This window comes from Anolis carolinensis, unplaced genomic scaffold (assembly GCF_035594765.1).
Source record: "Anolis carolinensis isolate JA03-04 unplaced genomic scaffold, rAnoCar3.1.pri scaffold_13, whole genome shotgun sequence".
In the NCBI taxonomy this organism is placed as follows: Eukaryota; Metazoa; Chordata; class Lepidosauria; order Squamata; family Dactyloidae; genus Anolis; species Anolis carolinensis.
The window spans coordinates 12,998,088-13,020,196 of record NW_026943824.1 but is presented as its reverse complement, the minus strand read 5'-3'; the positions used below and the strand labels follow the sequence as shown (position 1 = coordinate 13,020,196).

At 42.2% G+C, this 22,109-nt stretch overlaps 1 protein-coding gene across 5 annotated transcripts in view; it reads right to left on the bottom strand.

Annotated features, from left to right (window-relative positions):
- The window catches only part of tsc2 (TSC complex subunit 2), a 78,262-nt gene that overhangs the window by 20,849 nt on the left and 35,304 nt on the right, over positions 1 to 22,109 (bottom strand). For 3 of the 5 annotated variants that reach the window (XM_062964288.1, XM_062964292.1, XM_062964289.1), the window contains exons 24-31: positions 20,056 to 20,158; positions 17,051 to 17,145; positions 13,582 to 13,713; positions 12,023 to 12,187; positions 10,747 to 10,899; positions 10,527 to 10,639; positions 8,272 to 8,478; positions 6,017 to 6,232 (exon numbers count right to left, since the gene is read on the bottom strand). In XM_062964288.1, coding sequence (XP_062820358.1) covers positions 6,017 to 6,232; positions 8,272 to 8,478; positions 10,527 to 10,639; positions 10,747 to 10,899; positions 12,023 to 12,187; positions 13,582 to 13,713; positions 17,051 to 17,145; positions 20,056 to 20,158 — 1,184 coding nt within the window. The remainder of the gene's footprint in view (positions 1 to 6,016; positions 6,233 to 8,271; positions 8,479 to 10,526; positions 10,640 to 10,746; positions 10,900 to 12,022; positions 12,188 to 13,581; positions 13,714 to 17,050; positions 17,146 to 20,055; positions 20,159 to 22,109) is intronic. The other 2 variants (XM_062964290.1, XM_062964293.1) reach the window with 2 other exon arrangements.

Genomic DNA, 22,109 nt, shown 5'->3' with positions numbered 1-22,109 from the left:
CTTTCAAACATCGTTTGCTCTTTCCCCAACCTGAGCTATAAATGCTGTGGGGCTGCACTTCCCATAATCCCCAGATAACACGTCGTAGCACAGGTTTTGTCCCTGGGTTATAAATGCCATTTCCTAAATGGTTCTATCATAAAAACGTGGGGGGGGGGGGGGGGTTGGGGGAAATTAAACTGCCAAAACTTTGTTTTTGTGGGATGTCCTACAGCACAGAACAATAAATATCTTATCAAGTCTCAACCAATTTGACATAAGATTTTGGCAGCATCAAAAATAAAATTTCTGGAGTAGAACAACTACTTTCAAAGTAAGGACCACACAGTTAAACAGGAAATAACACTTTCAAACCAGGAACAGAAAATATTTCAAATTTTGTAACATAGTGTAATTAAATGGGATGGGAATTGTTGTTCGATAATATCTGGGGATCCAAACTGGGTGTGTGTGTGTGTGTGTGTGTACGTAAGTATGTGTGTGTATATGTATGTATGTCTGTATGTGTGTGTATATATACGTGTATGTATGTATGTATGTATGTATGTATGTATATGTGTATATATATGTGTGTGTGTGTATGTATATGTATGTGTGTGTATGTGTGTGCATATGTATGTATGTCTGTATGTGTGTGTATATATATGTGTTTGTATGTATGTATGTATATGTGTATGTATATGTATGTGTGTGTATGTGTGTGCATATGTATGTATGTCTGTATGTGTGTATATATACGTGTATGTATGTATGTATATGTGTATGTATATGTATGTGTTGTATGTGTGTGCGTATGTATGTATGTCTGTATGTGTGTGTATATATACGTGTATGTATGTATATGTGTATATATATATGTGTGTGTATGTATATGTATGTGTGTGTATGTGTGTGCATATGTATGTATGTCTGTATGTGTGTGTATATATGTGTTTGTATGTATGTATGTATATGTGTATGTATATGTATGTGTGTGTATGTGTGTGCATATGTATGTATGTCTGTATGTGTGTATATATACGTGTATGTATGTATGTATGTATATGTGTATGTATATGTATGTGTTGTATGTGTGTGCATATGTATGTATGTCTGTATGTGTGTATATATATACGTGTATGTATGTATATGTGTATATATGTGCATGTATATATATGTGTGTATACCATATGTATGTATATATGTATGTATATATGTGTATATATGTGTGTGTGTGTGTATAGATAGATAGATAGATAGATAGATAGATAGATAGATAGATAGAAAGAAAGAAAGATAGATAGATAGTGTTGGCCCTCTGTATCCACAGATTTTCCACCCATGGATTCAGTGGATCTTTGAAACCATATTTTATTTAGTTACGACATTCCCTATGTAGTCCTTCAGTAGATAGGGAGCCACGAATGGGCAGGAAACTGGAAAGTTTTTATTTATTAGCATGCAATAAAGGCCAATTGCTCTAGTCTGTGGGAAAGTGTACATCAAGCCTGGACATTTGAGGATTTGTGTTTGTTTTTATGACCCTGCGTATATTTAGTGTGCGGTCCCTACATAGAGAGTAGCATTCCTTAATACGAATAATAACCATATGTGCCCGCAAATGCTTCTGTGTGTCTTAAGAGAATCCATTCACAATAAAGCATATTTCTATAGCAGGCATGAGCAAACTTTGGCCCTCCAGGAATTGTGTGAGTTGAAGTCCAAAACACCTGGAGGGCCAAAGTTTGCCTATGATGCTCTACAGCAGGGGTCCCCAAACTAAGGCCCGGGGGCCGGATGCGGCCCATCGAAGCCATTTATCCGGCCCCCATGGCACAAGGGCATAAGGGGGTTGGGCTAAATGACCCAAGGGGTCTCTTTTTCTCTTACAACCCCTTTTATTATTATTATTATTATTATTATTAGCATTAAGGCTGGGTGGCCATCTGTCAGGGGTGCTTTGCTTGTGCTTTCGGTGCACAAAGGCAGAAGGGGATTGGACTCAATGGCCCAAAGGGTCTCTTCCAACCCTTTTTTATTATTATTGCTATTATTATTCTTATTATTATTAACATTGAGGCTGGGTGGCCATCTGTCAGGGGTGCTTTGCTTGTGTTTTCGGTGCACAAAGACAGAAGGGGATTGGACTCAATGGCCCAAAGGGTCTCTTCCAACCCTTTTTTATTATTATTGCTATTATTATTCTTATTATTATTAACATTGAGGCTGGGTGGCCATCTGTCAGGGGTGCTTTGCTTGTGTTTTCGGTGCACAAAGACAGAAGGGGATTGGACTCAATGGCCCAAAGGGTCTCTTCCAAACCTCTTTTTATTATTATTGCTGTTATTTTTTATTATTATTATTATTATTATTATTATTATTATTATTATTATTAACAACTAGCTGTGCCCGGCCACGCGTTGCTGTGGCGAAGTACGGTAGTATGTGAAATCAGATAATCTGTATTTTATAGGTAGTGTGGAAGAGACCTACGTGAGGCCTAACTCTGCCTGTCCCTTGGGGTGAGTGGGTTGCTAGGAGACCAAGTGGGCGGAGCTTAGCCTTCTAACTGGCAGCAATTGTATGAAAGCAGTTATTCCTCTCCCTCTAATTAGGACTTTATCTTTCTTTTCTTTTTGTTGTATGAACGTAGAGGCATGGATGAGGGGTTGTGCTGCCACGTTTAGTGTTTCTGGGATGTGTAGTTTTGTTGTTTTGTCCTAGGCCGAAATTTCATTACCCTTTTATATATATAGACTAGCTGTGCCCGGCCACGCGTTGCTGTGGCTCAGTCTGGTGGTGTTGGTCAGTCTACATTAGGTTGTATTGATGCTGTGACCTCCACCCTTCTTTATACTCACATTAGTAGTAGTATTTGAAGTCTGTTACCTTCTTCAGTTTTTGTGTTGATTGATAATTGCTTGAGATCCCTGTTGTCTTTGGTTTGTTGTTAGTTGTAATGTCTGATTCTGCTGAGTGCGGTTTATATTTTTATTGTGGTACAATAGTCTTTTTTTGTTTTGCCTGTGTAGGTGTTTATTATTATTGTTGTTGTAGTGATTATGAAGGTTGGATAAGTTAGATGCTACTGTATTGTTTTTTGGAGGCCCAGTGTAGCACTGACTGGCCTCTCAGCCTCAGTGCCTGGCTGTTTCTTGCCTGTGATGGTGTTGATTCTTATTGTTGTTGTTGTTGTCATTGTTATTATTGTAATTGTTTTTTTGGATGCCAAGTGTGAATGTAGGGATTGGGGAGGTGGATGAGTTGTGTTGTCAAATTTTGTATTTGTTATAGTCACAATGCGTTGTTGTGAGTTTTGTGGGTCCGGATTGTGGTTTTGTGGTGTGGTTGTGTTGTTACTATCGGGAGGGAATGCTTTTGTGTTGTGTTGCCAAGGTTCGTATTTCTGGGGCATTTAGTTGTGCTGTTATAGCCATGATGCGTTGTTGTGAGTTTTGTGGGTCCAGTGTGGTTTTGTGGTGTGGTTGTGTTGTTACAACTGGGAGGCAAGGCTTTTGCATTGTTTTGCCAAGTTTTGTATTTCTGGGATGTTTAGTTGTGTTGTTATAGTCATGATGCGTTGTTGTGAGTTTTGTGGGTCCGGATTGTGGTTTTGTGTTGTGGTTGTGTTCTTACAACTGGGAGGCAAAGCTTTTGCGTTGTTTTGTCAAATTTTGTATTTTTGGGGCGTTTAGTTGTGTTATAGTCACGAAGCGTTGCGAGTTTTGTGGGTCCGGATTGTGGTTTTGTGGTGTAGTTGTGTTGTTAAAACCGGGAGAAAAGGCTTTTGTGTTGTGTTGTCAAGTTTTGTATTTCTGGGGCGTTTAGTTGTGTGCCAAGTTTCGTATTTCTGGGGCGTTTAGTTGTGTTGTTATAGTCACGATGCATTGTTGTGAGTTTTGTGGGTCCAGATTGTGGTTTTGTGGTGTGGTTGTATTGTTACAACTGGGAGGCAAGGTTTTTGCGTTGTGTTGTCATGTTTTATATTTCTGGGGCATTTAGTTGTGTGCCAAGTTTCGTATTTCTAGGGCAATTAATTGTGTTGTTATAGTCACGATGTGTTGTTGTGAGTTTTATGGGTCCGGATTGTGGTTTTGTGGTGTGGTTGTGTTGTTACAACCTGGAGTGAAGGCTTTTGCGTTGTGTTGCCAAGTTTCGTATTTCTGGGGCATTTAGTTGTGTTGTTATAGTCACAATGCGTTGTTGTGAGTTTTGTGGGTCCTGTGTGGTTTTGTGGTGTGGTTATGTTGTTACAACTGGGAGGCAAGGCTTTTGCATTGTGTTGTCAAGTTTTGTATTTCTGGGGCGTTTAGTTGTGTTGTTATCGCATGATGCGTTGTTGTGAGTTTTGTGGGTCTGGATTGTGGTTTTGTGGTGTGGTTGTGTTGTTGTAACCTGGAGGCAAGCCTTTTGCATTGTGTTGCCAAATTTCGTATTTCTGGGATGTTTAGTTTTGTTGTTATAGTCACTGCGCAAACAACTTTATCATTTTATATATATAGATACTAGCTGTGCCCGGTCACGCGTTACTGTGGCTTAGTCTGGTGGTGTTGGTCAGTCTACATTAGGTTGTATTTATGCTGTGACCTTCTTTATACACACATTAGTAGTAGTATTTGAAGTCTGTTACCTTCTTCAATTTTTGTGTTGATTGATAATTGCTTGAGATCCCTGTTGTCTTTGGTTTGTTGTTAGTTGTAATGTCTGATTCTGCTGAGTGCGGTTTATATTTTTATTGTGGTACAATAGTCCTTTTTTTGTTTTGCCTGTGTAGCTGTTTGTTATTATTGTTGTTGTTGTGGTCATGAAGGCTGGATAAGTTAGATGTTATTGTATTGTTTTTTGGAGGCCCAGTGTAGCACTGACTGGCCTCTCAGCCTCAGTGCCTGGCTGTTTCTTGCCTGTGATGGTGTTGATTCTTATTGTTATTATTGTAATTGTTTTTTTGGAGGCCAAGTGTGAATGTAGGGATTGGGGAGGTGGATGAGTTGTGTTGTCAAATTTGGTATTTGTTATAGTCACAATGCGTTGTTGTGAGTTTTGTGGGTCCGGATTGTGGTTTTGTGGTGTAGTTGTGTTGTTACAACCGGGAGAAAAGGCTTTTGTGTTGTGTTGTCAAGTTTTGTATTTCTGGGGCGTTTAGTTGTGCACCAAGTTTCGTATTTCTGGGGCGTTTAGTTGTGTTGTTATAGTCACGATGCATTGTTGTCAGTTTTGTGGGTCCGGATTGTGGTTTTGTGGTGTGGTTGTGTTGTTACAACCGGGAGGCAAGGCTTTTGCGTTGTGTTGTCAAGTTTTATATTTCTGGGGTGTTTAGTTGTGTGCCAAGTTTCGTATTTCTGGGGCGTTTAGTTGTGTTGTTATAGTCACGATGCGTTGTTGTGAGTTTTATGGGTCCGGATTGTAGTTTTGTGGTGTGGTTGTGTTGTTACAACCTGGAGGGAAGGCTTTTGCGTTGTGTTGCCAAGTTTCGTATTTCTGGGGCGTTTAGTTGTGTTGTTATAGTCACAATGCGTTGTTGTGAGTTTTGTGGGTCCTGTGTGGTTTTGTGGTGTGGTTGTGTTGTTACAACTGGGAGGCAAGGCTTTTGCATTGTGTTGCCAAGTTTTGTATTTCTGGGGCGTTTAGTTGTGTTGTTATCGCATGATGCGTTGTTGTGAGTTTTGTGGGTCCGGATTGTGGTTTTGTGGTGTGGTTGTGTTGTTGTAACCGGGAGGCAAGCCTTTTGCATTGTGTTGCCAAATTTCGTATTTCTGGGATGTTTAGTTTTGTTGTTATAGTCACTGCGCAAACAACTTTATCATTTTATATATATAGATTATTGCTCGGTGGCCAACTATAGTCCGGCCCTCCAACAGTCCAAAGGATTGTGAACTGGCCCCCTGTTTAAAAAGTTTGGGGACCCCAGCTCTACAGCAACACAGCAAATGCAGAAGGAACCTTACAAGAGTGGTATAGCTTGGTTGCTGCCTCTCAACCATGCTCCCTTCCCAATGGCACCCTTGCACAGGTGCAAATGGGCTCTGCTGGGCCTCACCTGTGTTGGAGCGCTGCAAGAGGGAGGGTTTGGCTGTCCCGGTGGGGAGGCTGGAGGAGGGCACCGAAAGCGACTTGTAGAGGGCCGTCTCCCGGTGCTCCTTGAGCCGCTCGGCCGCCATGAGGGCGTTGGAGAGCTCCTGCAGAGGCATGTTGTTGATGTCCGAGGAAAAGGGGCTTAGCGGGTTCTCCAGGCTCATCAGCCAACTGGTGTTCCCTGCAAAGGAGAGGAGATCCGGTGAAACGCTCTGCATTGCCTCCATTGGAAGTGTGCCTTTTACTCACTGAGCAATATAGACAACTCCAAGAGCCACGAGAATAGCTTAAAAAGGACACAGCATCAAAAACGAGGCTCCAAAGTTGGTGTCTTTTTCATTTTTGTATTCGCTTTGTTTCAACTGTGACCAAAGTGCGTGGTTGTTAGCTGCCTTGAGTCCCCACCCACAAGGGGAAAGGTGGAATATTAAATAAATAAACAAACAAACAAATAAATATGTTTAAAAGCTAATTCCAACTTCCAGGAGAAACTATAATACATACATGTTTCATAAACATACTTCCATCTTAAATTTGCTTTTTGATTGGATTCTCTCAATAATAATAATAATAATAATAATAATAATAATAATATGTATATGTGTATATATATATATACAGTAGAGTCTCACTTATCCAACACTCGCTAATCCAATATTCTGGATTATCCAACGCATTTTTGTAGTCAATGTTTTCAATATATCGTGATATTTAGGTGCTAAATTCATAAATACAGTAATTACTAGATAGCATTACTGCGTATTGAACTACTTTTTCTGCTAAATTTGTCATCTAACATGATGTTTTGGTGCTTCATTTGTAACATCATAACCTAATTTAATGTTTAATAGGCTTTTCCTTAATGCCTCCTTATTATCCAACATATTTGCTTATCCAACATTCTGCCGGCCCGTTTATGTTGGATAAGTGAGACTCTACTGTGTGTGTGTGTGTATATATATATATATATATATATATATATATAGTAATAATAGTAATAATATATAGTAATAATATATAGTAAGGTAAAGGTAAAGGTTTCCTCTCATGTTAAGTCCAGTTGTGTCCGACTCTGGGAGTTGGTGCTCATCTCCATTTCTAAGCCAAAGAGCCGCCATTGTCCGTAGACACCTCCAAGGTCATGTGGCCGGCATGTCTGCATGGAACGCTGTTATCTTCCCGCTGGAGCGGTACCTATTGATCTACTCACATTTGCATGTTTTCGAACTGTTAGGATGGCAGAAGCTGGGGCTAACAGCGGGCGCTCACTCCCCTCCCCAGGTTTGAACCTAGGACCTTTTGGTCTGCAAGTTCAGAAGCTCAGCGCTTTAACACACTGAGCCACCAGAGGCTCCTAATATATAGTAATAATAGTAATAATAATAATAATAATAATAATAATAGACTTTATTTATAAACCGCCCTATCTCCCCGGAGGGACTCAGGGCAGTTTCGAATGCATATGGCAAACATTCAATGTCAGCAAAAAGACATATAACAGATTACATCAAAACGTGACACAATCCAAAAAAATAAAACAAGGAACAAATACTTCTGCAACATTGTTAAGTGTGAAAGCAAAGCAGAATTAACCAAATTTGCTTAACAGTGAGACATTTTACAACTGGCACATTTCAAGATAGGCTCCTCTGAACATGAACCTTTCGGTCCTTATATCAGTGGGAAATTAAGATTCTCCAAGGGCCATCCAGTCCAGCCCCCTCCTGCCAGAGATGGCTATCCAGCCTCTGTTTAAAAAGCCTCCAAAGAAGGAGCCTCCTATGGTCAAGAAGCCCATAAGGTGTACTTTCATTGTGCTTTTCTTGCATGGCAGGGGGTTGGACTAGATGGCCCATGTGGTCTCTTCCAACTATATTATTCTATGATTCCTAATGTGCAGCTGGAATCTCCTTTCCTGGGGTTTGAACCCATGGCTCCATTGAGTCCCGGTCTCCAAGGCAGCAGAAAACAAGCCTGATTCCTACTTCCTTAGGAGCTCCTTTCAAGTATGTAAACAGGGCTCTCATTCCCACACAACTGTTTTCATTTGGACTGTTTGGGGACTCTGACGGGAAAAAAAGAACCCTCAAGGGGATTCAGGGTTGCAATGTGCCAACATTATATCAGGTTACTAAAAAAGAGCTCTGTATGCTTATATACACACTAATCATGTTTCCATTCCTGATGGTCCACCTCTCAGGCTCCCCTCTCATTGCCTACCAGTCGGCCTCCGCACCAGGATTTCGGCCCAGCCCTGGGTCAGCAGCGGGACGTAGGCGGCCAGGTTAGCCTTCTCCTTCTGCGGAGCCCCGGGAGTGGTCTTCTCATTCCGGGGAGCCAGGGGAGCCTGGGACCCCTGGGATATGGGATTGGATGGGAAATGGGAGGAGGAACTGTCCAAGGCACCGACCCGTAAAGCGTGGCCACCTGGGAAGCAAAGGGAGAGAAAAATGGCAATTGGTAGAACCAAGAGAGAGACCGCAGTGATAAAGAAAGGGGCCAGCATGGATTACACAGTCTTCCTTCTGGATTGCAATTCTCAGAATGGGGGATTACTAGTAAGATCACAAGCCAGAAAAAGTTACAGAGAATGAGCATGTCAAGCTACTCTGGGACTTCCAAATTCAGACAGACAGGGTTTTGGAGCACAATACTCCTGACCTCACAATCGTGTTAAAAGACAAAGTATGGATTGTCAATGTCGCAATCCCAGGTGACAGCAGAATTGAGGAGAAACAACTGGAAAAGTTGAAACGATATGATGATTTAAAGATCGAACTACAAAGACTCTGGCACAAGCCAGTCAAGGTGGTCCCAGTGGTGATTGGCACACTGGGCGCAGTGCCTAAAGGCCTTGGCCTGCACTTAAACACAATCAGCGCTGACAAAATTACCATCTGCCAGCTGCAGAAGGCCACCTTACTGGGATCTGCACGCATTATTCGCCGATACATCACACAGTCCTAGACACTTGGGAAGTGTCCGACGTGTGATCCAATTCAACAGCCAGCAGAGTGTCTGCTGTGGACTCATCTTGTTGTGTTTCAAATAATAATAAACATAATACAGTAGAGTCCCGGTTATTCGACATAAACGGGCAGGCTGAATGTCGAATAACTGGATCTGATGGATAATAGGGAGGCCCTATTATCCAGCAAGCCGGTTGAAGGAAGTGTCCCGTGCACGTTGCTAGGTAGATAGCAAGCTACCTAGCAACGTGAAGGAGCGCTTCTGCTCCGCCTCTTGGGAGGTGCCCTGCGCGTTGCTAGGTAGATAACAAGCTACCTAACAACGCTCACGGGTGCTTCCTAAGCCGAGTGCTCACCGCTCCGCCCCTTGGGAAGCGCCTGTGCGCGTTGCTAGGTAGCTTGCTATCTACCTAGCAACGCGCACAGGCGCCTCCCAAGGGGCAGAGCACCGAGCACTCGACTTAGCGAAGCACCTGTGCGCGTTGCTAGGTAGCTTGCTATCTACCTAGCAATGCGCATGGGCGCTTCTCTGCTCGCCGCCCTGCCTCTTGGGAGGTGCCTGTGCGCGTTGCTAGGTAGATAGCAAGCTACCTAGCAACATGCATGAGCGCCTCCCAAGGGGCCTGGGATGTCGGATAATACAGAGTGTCGGTTAACCGGAACTCTACTGTAATAGTAAAAGGTTTCCCCTGACGTTAAGTCCAGTCGTGTCCAACCCTGGGGGTTGGTGCTCATCTCCATTTCTAAGCCGAAGAGCCGGTGTTGTCCGTAGACACCTCCGAGGTCATGTAGCTGGCATGACTGCATGGAGCGGCGTTACCTTCCTGCCGGAGTGGTACCTATTGATCTACTCACATTTGCATGTTTTCAAACTGCTAGGTTGGCAGAAGCTGGAGCTAACAGCGGGTGCTCACTTTGCTCCCCGGATTTGAACCTGGGACCTTTCGGTCTGCAAGTTCAGCAGCTCAGCACTTTAACACACTGAGCCACTGGCGGCTCCAAACATAATAATAATAAATATAATAACAATAATATAATAATGAGTTTATTATGTTATTGAATACAATATGAAATAAATATAAAATATAAACATTAAATATAAAAATGATAAAAACAGCAATAATAATCATAAACCAGCATTGAGATTTTGTTTGCTGTGTACTAATTTCACTGTGCATGTAATAATAATAATAATAATAATAATAATAATAATAATAATAATAATAATAATAATAATAATTTCACACCGTTTCTTTACACAAGGAATCCTCAGAGGTGGTCTGGCCAGTTCCTTCCTCTGAAATGTTGCCTACAGTACCTGGCATCCATTTGTGATCTTCCATCCAAACACTAATCAGGGCCAACTCTGTTTAGTTTCCAAGATCACACAGGATCTGGTCCCTCCAGAATATTTAGGCCCTGATGTATTTTAAATCATTGCCAATAATCTTTTGAAGGGGGGACAGTGCTCAAATCTCTCTCACACAGAGAGAGATGGCTTCTTACCAGACATGGACCTGACTCTGTTGCGGGTTCGGACCACTTGTGGACCAGCCTGGGACTGGAGTTTAGCCGGGGCCTCTTTGGTCTGTCTGACTTGCAGGGGATGTTCTGAACGGCTAAAAAAAAGAATATACATATATTAATTTCTGGTTCTTATCTTTCACATGAGTCCTGTGCCCCTAACCGCAGCCTTGCAAAGGATGACACATAGGGCAAAGCTTACCTTGACTCTGTGCTGCTCTGCAGCTCCCCGGAATCGAGCCCCAGAAGCGACCGGGTTCCTGTCCCAACACTAGTTGTGATGGTCACCAGTTTGTTGCCCACCAGCCAGGTCTTGGTCCTTCCTCCGGCCAAGAGAAACTCTCCCACAGGAGACCTACAAAAGTCAGCAAAGCAGAGACCTAAACATTAAGGAAAACTTCATGAACTGTTCAACAGTGGGACTTTCTGCCTCGGAGTTTAGCCGTTCCTTCTTTGGAGGCCTTTAAGCAGAGCCTGGTGGTTGGGATAATTGTGCAAATTTCACAGAGACCACAATGGAGAGTAATAATAATAATAATAATAATAATAATAATAATAAATTGAAGGAAAAGCTGATAAGGAGAAGACCTGGCTCTGGCTCACAAATGGGACCCTGAAGAAGGAGACAGAAGGCCTGATCCTTGCAGCCCAGGAGCAAGCCATCAGGACAAAGGCAATTCAGGCCAAGATCGAAAAATCAGCTGATGACCCAAAATGCAGACTGTGCAAGGAAACCGACGAAACCATTTATCATATCCTCAGCTGCTGTAAGAAAATTGCACAGACAGACTACAAACAGAGGCACAACTATGTGGCCCAAATGATTCATTGGAACTTATGCCTCAAGTACCACCTCCCAGCAGCAAAGAACTGGTGAGATCACAAACCTGCAAAAGTATAGGAAAATGAACATGCAAAGATACTGTGGGATTTCCGAATCCAGACTGACAAAGTTCTGGAACACAACATACCAGACATCACAGTTGTGGAAAAGAAAAAGGTTTGGATCATTGATGTTGCCATCCCAGGTGACAGTCGCATTGACGAAAAACAACAGGAAAAACTCAGCCGCTTTCAGGACCTCAAGATTGAACTTCAAAGACTCTGGCAGAAACCAGTGCAGGTGGTCCCGGTGGTGATGGGCACACTGGGTGCCGTGCCAAAAGATCTCAGCCGGCATTTGGAAACAATAGACATTGACAAAATCACGATCCGCCAACTGCAAAAGGCCACCCTACTGGGCGAAAATACATCACACAGTCCTAGACACTTGGGAAGTGTTCGACTTGTGATTTTGTGATACGAAATCTAGCATATCTATCTTGTTTGCTGTGTCATAATAAAATAATAATAATAATAATAATAATAATAATAATAATAATAATAATAAATTAAGCTCTAACCTGCCTCGAGCCACGAAGAAAGGTGGGTAAGAAATAAAATTAATATTATTATATTATTATAATAATACTACCAACCTTTTGGGCACAGCGGTGAAGTTGGAGAAGACGTATCGGGCCATCATGTCGAGGCAGGTCTCAGTCAGCTCCAAATGCAGGTTCTTGAGGTTGTCGTCTGCTTGCGCCACCGAGTTCTCATCTGCCGACCCCAGGCTGGCACTGGTGATGGACGTCTGGATCCGGCTGCAAGAAATAAAGGATGCGGTTGGAACAGCAGGTAAAAATAAATGCACAAGGCATTTAATAATCACGAAAGCATGCAACAGGCTGGGGTGGGGATGCTAATGGGCAAGGCTGGGATGCAGGGAGATTTTCAGGTTTTATGGACATCCAATTCTGCCGAACTCTGCAACACACGTTCCATAAAAGTGACAAAACGGAACCCACCCTGGATTCCCAAAATATAGAAGTAACTGTGTGGATGGAAGGCAAATCATAAAGAATAACGTTTATGTTAATACAGGCAAGGTTCAATGTGTTCCCATTCGAAGTGCTTCAAGGTAGATTTGCAGGAGTCCCATACAATGCAAGATTTTGCCAATGTAAACGGTAGTCTTTAGGGGTCTGTTTAGGTAGGCTCTGGAATACTCTACCTAAAGAAATTAGACAAGCCCCCACCCTACAAGCCTTGCAGTCAAGTTTTAAAACTTGGCTCTTTAGAAAGGCCTTTGAGCCTGTGTAATCTGGCCAGCCTGATTACTATGTCAATGTGTAAAATGTTAATATTTGTGTCTGTATTTTCTGATGTATTTAATTTTGGTTTGCTGTTTTTACCCGGGCTTGGCCCCTTATAAGCCACCCCAAGTCCCTTCGGGGTGATGGTGGCGGGGTACAAAAATAAAGTATTATTATTATTATTATTATTATTATTATTATTATTATTATTATTATTATTGCAGTGTTTTTACCTTTGTTCGTATGAATTTTGAGCCCCCAATGGTGCAGCATGTTAAAAGTGCTGGGCTGCTGAACTTGCAGACCGAAAGGTCACAGGTTCAAATCTGGGGAACTGAGTGAGCACCCGCTGTTAGCCCCAGCTTCTGCCAACCTAGCAGTTTGAAAACATGCAAATGTGAGTAGATCAATAGGTATTGCTCCGGTGGGAAGGTAACAACGCTCCATGCAGTCATGCCAGTGGCCACATGACCTTGGAGGTGTCTACAGACAATGCTCTTCGGCTTAGAAATGGAGATGAGCACCAACCCCCGGATTCGAACACGACTGGACTTAACGTCAGGGAAAACCTTTACCTTTACCTCGTATGAATTTAGGTTTGCATTCATCCTGCTTTTAAGTAGTCTTATCTGTTCATGAATCTGCTGTGCACTTTTCACAATTGAGCAAATTGGGTCTTTAGACAGTACTAAAGTTTGTTTGATTGATGTCCTACAGGACATGACTTCTTAAAATAAAGCATGCAAGGGACCCACTTGGTAAAGCGACTGTGTCCTATGGGTGTGTGGGTTTGGGTGGTCCCTACGGGTATCATGCAGGGGATCCCGGCATGCAAGGCCCCGGTCCCTCCTCCTCCCCGGTCCCCAGGGGCCAGCGAAGCCCCCCATTCCCCGCATGGCTACCTGTGGGCCGCATGGTCAGAGACGCTGATGCTGCGTGACCGGAAGGCCTCGGCCGGCGAGGTCTCTCTCAGCTCTTTCACGGGAGGAGAGTGATTCAAGCTCTGCCTGGCACTTTTGGCTACTTTAAAACTACTAAAGGGCGAAGCAGCACCCAAGACCCCCGCCAGGCAAAGAGGACACGAGTTGTGTATTTTTTGGGTAGTTGGGTTGTTTGTTTTTTTGTATGATTATTATTATTATGTTAAACGGCAGCGGAAAGAAACCATTGGAAGGCCACCAAAGTCCCGGCAGGCGGAGGAAGGGAAACAAAGCCGAAAGAAAAGGCGCCGAAAGGAAAAAGGGGAGGGAAAAAAAAGAGGAGGGGAAGGGGAGTGTTAAAATTAAATAAGCAGAACTCAAAAAAGCATAAACATTTCGAAAACAAAAAGCCAACGGCGGGGAAAAAAGCCAACGTTTCCCCCACAATTTGGCCCCGGTGAATTAAAAAAAGCACACAAATTAACACAAAAGCCGACCGATTGCGTTGGTTGGAATACTACAGAACAAGGGAAAGGTTTGTTGTTATTCGGGGTACAAAAAGAGACGGAAAAAGCAAGTACAGTCAGGCCTTCACATCCGGGATCCAGCACAACCTATAGTCAATTTCCACTGGAAGCTGGCTATAGAATCGCACTGGAGGAGCTAGCTCAGGCATGGGCAAACTTGGGCCTACCGGCTGTTAGGAATTGTGGGAGTTGGAGTCCAAAACACCTGGAGGGCCGAAGATTGCCCATGTCTGAGCTAGAGATTCCAAGTAAGAATATTTTAAATAAAATCTGTGAATAATCCTTATCCACAAAAGTCAAAACCGCAAACGTGGAAGGATGACCGTCATGACATTTGAACACCCAAACGACTTAGTATTCCAAATCAGCGAAATTACAAATGCCAAGAGCAAAGTGCGGGGGACGGAATCACAACAGACAAACAAATAGGGAGGGAAAAATACATGAAACTGGAGATGTATAGGATCCAGTTTATAACATACAGGTGTTAAGACCACAGGGGGAATCCTGCCAATCTCTGGATGGCATCAGACTTCATGTCCCATCAGTCCTGACCAACAATGGGGCACGCTTGGAGTCGCTATGCGGTCACATCCAAGCAGCCAACTGATGGCTGTTCTTTTTGGAACATCTTCCAAAATGTTTCTTTCTTTAAATTTGTTTCTAGTAGAGGGACAGATCAACACTTTTCATGGCTCCTGCCTTGCCATTGCAGGCCAATCGATAGCAGACTAAGGGTGCATCTACATTGTGGAATAAATCCAGTTTGACACTACTTTAACTGCTATAGCTTAGTGCTACTGGATTCTAGGAACTGAACTTTTGCGAGGCATCATTCATACTCAGTTTTATTATGTTACGATTATTATGTCTTGTTTTACTATGTTATTGTATAAGCATTTTTACTGGATGTTGTCATCTGTCTTGTATGCATTTTACTTTGTTTTACGGTAATTGTTTGGGCTTGGCCCCATGTTAGTCGCCCCAAGTCCCTTCAGGGAGATGGAGGCGGGATACAAAAATAATGTTGTTGTTGTTGTTGTTGTTGTTATTATTATTATTATTATTATTATTATTATTATTATTATTATTATTATTATTATTATCATTGGGCTGTTGTATGTCTTTCGGGCTGTGTGGCCATGTTCCAGAAGTATTCTCTCCTGACGTTTCGCCCACATCTATGGCAGGCATCCTCAGAGGTTGTGAGGTATGGATAAACTAAGTAAGGAAAGGAAAGAATATACAGTAGAGTCTCACTTATCCAACATAAATGGGCCAGCAGAATGTTGGATAAGCAAATATGTTGGATAATAAGGAGAGATTAAGGAAAAGCTTATTAAACATCAAATTAGGTTATGATTTTACAAATTAAGCACCAAAACATCATGTTATACAAAAAAATTGACAGAAAAAGTAGTTCAATATGCAGTAATGCTATGTAGTAATTACTGTATTTACAAATTTAGTACCAAAATATCACGATGTATTGAAAACATTGACTACAAAAATACGTTGGATAATCCAGAATGGATAAGCGAGTGTTGGATAAGTGAGACTCTACTGTATTTTACTTTGTTTTACGGTAATTCTTTGGGCTTGGCCCCATGTTAGCCGCCCCAAGTCCCTTCGGGGAGATGGAGGCGGGATACAAAAATAATGTTGTTTTTATTATTAATAATATCATTGGGTTGTTGTATATCTTTCGGGCTGTGTGGCCATGTTCCAGAAGTATTCTCTCCTGACGTTTTGACCACATCTATGGTAGGCATCCTCAGAGGTTGTGAGGTATGGATAAACTAAGTAAGGAAAGGAAAATATATATGTATCTGTGGAGAGTGCAGAAACCATGAAAATGAACAAAATCTGGCTACCAGTATTAAAAAAAATTCTAAAATCAAAACAGTAGATGGGAACCAACACTCTGAGGGCAGAGGACAGCTAATGACTGAACAAAGGATGCCCCCAGGCAAGAGAGAAAACCCTTTCCAATGCTAATTAGAGTGATTAACTGAAACATTAATGCTGGCTTCCCAGTGACAAAGGACTCTTGCCACACCCTGGACTCTACACAGATATATATATTCTTTCCTTTCCTTACTTAGTTTATCCATACCTCACAACCTCTGAGGATGCCTGCCATAGATGTGGGCGAAACGTCAGGAGAGAATACTTCTGGAACATGGCCACACAGCCCAAAAGACATACAACAACCCTGTGATCCCGGCCATGAAAGCCTTCGACAACACATTATTATCATTATTATTATTTGAAACGCAACAAGATGAGTCCACAGCAGACACTCTGCTGGCTGTTGTATTGGATCATACGTCGGACACTTCCCAAGTGTCTAGGGCTGTGTGATGTATCGGCAAATAATGCATGCCGATCCCAGTAAGGTGGCCTTCTGCAGCTGGCAGGTGGGGATTTTGTCAGCGCCGATTGTGTTTAAGTGCAGGCCAAGGCCTTTAGGCACTGCACCCAGTGTGCTGGTCACCACTGGGACTACCTTGACTAGCTTGTGCCAGAGTGTTTGCAATTCGATCTTTAAATCCTCATATCGTGTCAGCTTTTCCAGTTGTTTATCTTCAATCCATTATTATTATTATTATTATTATTATTAATTATAATAATTCATAATTATAAAGTATTATTATTATTATTATTATCAGGAAGGCTAACGACCTTATAAAATTACAACTCCAAGGTTTCCATAGCATTTAACCATACCAGTTAAAAGAGGTGCCAAACCGCATCCATTCCCTAGTGCAGACGCACCGTAAGGCTGTGCTACTATTCAGCAAAGCCCAGTGAAAGAACTTGGGAGTCTTACTTGAGCAGGATCAGACTGCTGACTTAATTAATATGGACGTTTGAACCAATCGGGAAACAATTCTTCCTTTCTGGAACTGGGATCCACTTACCTCTTGGGCCTTTCGTTCAGGCTGGTGCTTCGTGCCCGGAAACTGTCCTTCTCAGGAGTGTCATCGAAGGAGAGGAGGACATTCGAACGCAAGCCCTACCAAATTGGGGAAAGCAAAAGAGGGCTTGATGAGTCAAATTTATTTATTTGTGACATTTATATCCTGCTCTTCTCACCCCAAAGGGGACTCAGGGCAGCTTACAAGTTATATGTACATATATTATAATCATTTATCTATCTATATATATAAAATGATAAAGTTGTTTGCGCAGTGACTATAACAACAAAACTAAACATCCCAGAAATACGAAATTTGGCAACACAATGCAAAAGGCTTGCCTCCAGGTTACAACAACACAACCACACCACAAAACCACAATCCAGACCCACAAAACTCACAACAACACATCATGCGATAACAACACAACTAAACTCCCCAGAAATACAAAACTTGGCAACACAATGCAAAAGCCTTGCCTCCCAGTTGTAACAACACAACCACACCACAAAACCACACAGGACCCACAAAACTCACAACAACGCATCGTGACTATAACAACACAACTAAACGCCCCAGAAATACGAAACTTGGCAACACAACGCAAAAGCCTTCCCTCCAGGTTGTAACAACAGAACCACACCACAAAACCACAATCCGGACCCACAAAACTCACAACAATGCATCATGACTATAACAACACAACTAAACATCCCAGAAATACAAAACTTGGCACACAACTAAACGCCCCAGAAATATAAAACTAGACAACACAACGCAAAAACCTTGCCTCCCGGTTGTAACAACACAACCACACCACAAAACCACAATCCGGACCCACAGAACTCACAACAATGCATCGTGACTATAACAACACAACTAAATGTCCCAGAAATACGAAACTTGGCACACAACTAAATGCCCCAGACATACAAAACTTGGCAACACAACACAAAAGCCTTTTCTCCCGGTTGTAACAACACAACCACACCACAAAACCACAATCCGGACCCACAAAACTCACAACAACGCATTGTGACTATAACAAATACAAAATTTGACAACACAACTCATCCACCTCCCCAATCCCTACATTCACACTTGGCCTCCAAAAAAACAATTACAATAATAACAATGACAACAACAACAGCAATAAGAATCAACACCATCACAGGCAAGAAACAGCCAGGCACTGAGGCTGAGAGGCCAGTCAGTGCTACACTGGGCCTCCAAAAAATACAGTAGCATCTAACTTATCCAACCTTCATGACCACTACAACAACAATAATAATAAACACCTACACAGGCAAAAAAAAAAAGACTATTGTACCACAATAAAAATATAAACCGCACTCAGCAGAATCAGACATTACAACTAACAACAAACCAAAGACAACAGGGATCTCAAGCAATTATCAATCAACACAAAAATTGAAGAAGGTAACAGACTTCAAATACTACTACTAATGTGAGTATAAAGAAGGTGGAGCTCACAGCATAAATACAACCTAATGTAGACTGACCAGCACCACCAGACTAAGCCACAGCAACGCGTGGCCGGGCACAGCTAGTATATATATAAAAGGCTTTTGGCATCACGGCAACTCACAAAACAACAAAACCCAACACCCCCCAAACTCTAAAATTGGCAACACAATCCATCATCCCTACCTCCAGTAAGATACAATACAATCACACAAAAAACACAATCACAACACCAAAAAAAGGCCAAAACCCACAACAGGCAATGTACGCATGCGCGTGGAACTCAAAGTATTTTTCGGGACAGCATCGCTGCCCAGGATCAGCTCGCTCCCTCTCTCAGGTCCCCCCTCCTTCTCTGCGAACCCTTACCAGATGCCTCCTGGCCTTTTCCCGGCAGGCCCCGGCACCTTCCTTCTGCCCATTCAGGCTGCACCCGGTCTCTTCCGGGACCTTGGGGCCCAGACCTTCCTGCACCCATGGGCCTCCCTATCGTCCCTCCACCGCCGAACCTCCTGGCCCCGCCCCCTCCACAGCTTTCCAAATCTAAGTCCAGCTTTCCTCAGATCTTCTGGACTATAAAAGGCCTCAGACCTCGTCAGAATCGAATCACAGACTTGGAAGACACCCCAGGGGCCACCCACTCCATTAGAACTATAATAATAATAATAATAATAATAATAATAATAATAATAATAATAATAACTTTCTTCTTATACCCAGCCCCATCGGGGCGGCTTACATGGCGGCCCAAACACAACAATATAAAAGCAAGCAAAACAATAAAGCAAATCACTCAGCAATAAAAACAACAATATCGATATATCCATAACAATATCCATTCCCCTTCTGCCTTCATACAGGAAAAGCACAATCCAAGCCCTCCCAACAGATGACCACCCAGCTTCACAGATATTAGCAGATTCCTGGAGAAACAGGGCTATAGAAACATAGGATCCGAGAGTTAGATGGGAACTCTAAAGGTCATCTAGTCCATTTACCTTCTGCCTTCATGCAGGAAAAGCGCAATCTAAGCCATCTTGACAGATGGCTACCCAGCTCCATAAACATAAGCAGGTTCATGGCGAAACAGGGCTATAGAATCATAGGATTCTAGCATTGGAAGGGACCTCTAAAGGTCATCCAGTGCATTCCCCTACTGTCTTCATGCAAGAAAAGCACAATCCAAGCCCTCCCAACAGATGGGCATCCGGCCATACAGACTTCATGGAGAAACAGGGCTATAGAATCATAGGGTCCTAGTATTGGAAGGGAGCTCTTAAGGCCATCCAATCCAACCCCATTCTTCCAGGCAGGAAAAGAACAATCCGATCCCTCCCCACAGATGGCCATCCAGCCTCTGCTTAAAAGCCTCCATAGAATGAGGCTCCACCGAACTACGAGGAGGAAGAGTTTCACTGTTGAACTGCTCTTCTTACAAACAGGAAGTTCTTCCTAAAATTCAAATGGACAACAGTTGTGCTTCCTCCCATCATTCTCTCATACGAAGCAAAAAAAGAGCTCACCTTGGTAATGTAAGGAACGAAATCTTTCCGGAAAGGGAGCCGGCACTTGATGAACCACATGGCGATGACGTGGTGCGCCAGGCAGACGATGTACTGGTTAAACCTGGGGAAAGGGTTCAAGGGGAGAGGTATCAACGGAAGTTAAATGTGAGATGAAACTTGGACTCGATTTGCTAAGGATGTTCGGTGATCGACTCAAGAGGAAATGTGGAAAGCTAATGCAATATATGGCTACGGCAGTGAGGATCCTCTAAGCTCAAAGATAGAAAGAATCAATACAACTGAGCCTAAGGGAGATGCCTGAACTGGCAGAAACTGACAAAATCACACTGTTGATAAAGGAGATATCTCTAAGCAATTTCAAGAATGACCAGAGCCTATTTATTATCTTCTTCTAGCCAAACCTCTATAACTGGTATTTGAATTAGAAGGGTGTCATCTTATGGCGAAAATAATGTATTAATGATTTTTCTTCTTGTAGAAAACTGAGAAAATAATGCCATCAGACCAAGAATGTAAATCCCGTAGGTACTTTACATTTGTATGTAGTCAATGTTTAGTGGTTGTGATAGTAGTGTTTTTATACTAGAAAAATAATAATACAGTGTTCCCTCACTATTTCGCGGTTCACTTTTCGCGGATTCACTGTTTCGCAGTTTTTCAATAAACTCTAAAAGACTATTATAAATAATAAATTACAATTTACAGCCTAAGGAAGGGAGGAAGGAGAAGCCAAAGGAAGAGAAAAAGAGCCCAAGCGGCAACGGGAGAAGAAAGAGGCGATTTATCAACACACAATTGGTTGATAAAGACTTAAAATAGTGTATCTATATATATAAAAGGGTAAGGAAATTTCGGCCTAGGACAAAACAACAAAACTACACATTCCAGAAACACTAAACTTGGCAGCACAATCCCTCATCCATGCCTCTATGTTCATACAACAAAAAGAAAAGAAAAATAAAGTCCTAATTAGAGGCAGAGGAATAATTGTTTTTATCCAATTGCTGCCAGTTAGAAGGCTAAGCTCCACCCACTTGGTCTCCTAGCAACCCACTCAGCCCAGGGGACAGGCAGAGTTAGGCCTCACTTAGGCCTCTTCCACACTGCCTATAAAATACAGATTATCTGATTCCAACTGGATTAGATGGCAGTGTAGACTCAAGGCCCTTCCACACAGCTATATAACCCATTTATAATGTACTTAATGTCAGGAGAAAACCTTTACCCTTTACCTTAACTACCATCAATTCCTCAATACTTTATTTCCCATACCACCATACTTCGCCACAGCAACGCGTGGCCGGGCACAGCTAGTAACTACTAAAAGAATGTTCAGTAGAGTCTCACTTATCCAAGCTAAACGGGCCGGCAGAAGCTTAGATAAACGAATATCTTGGATAATAAGGAGGAATTAAGGAAAAGCCTATTAAACATCAAAATAGGTTATGATTTTACAAATTAAACACCAAAACATTATGTTATACAACAAATTTGACAGAAAAAGTAGTTCATTGAGCAGTAATGTTATGTTGTAATTACTGTATTTACGAATTTAGCACCAAAATATCATGATATATTGAAAACATTGACTACAAAAATGGCTTGGATAATCCAGAGGCTTGGATAAGTGAGACTCTACTGTATAAATATTAAAATAAATATGGTGTCACTACTTCGTGGTTTTTCACTTATTGTGGGCGTTCCTGGAACCTAACCCCAGCAATAAGTGAGGGAACACTGTAATAATAATAATAACAACAACAACAACAACAACAACAACAACAACAACTTTATTTTTATATCCTGCTTTTATCTCCCCAAAGAGACTTGGGGCGGCTCACATGGGGACAAGCCCAACAACACAAGTTAAAACACAGAACAATTAACATTATAACTATTTCTCCTTTGTGTTTTGTCTTATGGTTTGTATTCTTGCTGGTGTTGATTTTGTGTTAGTTTTTTTTTTTTTTACATAACTAAGAGAGTTATTAGGTATGCTTTAGGATTTCCATATGTTGGACTAAGAGACTCTGGAGTCTCTTAGTCCCAGC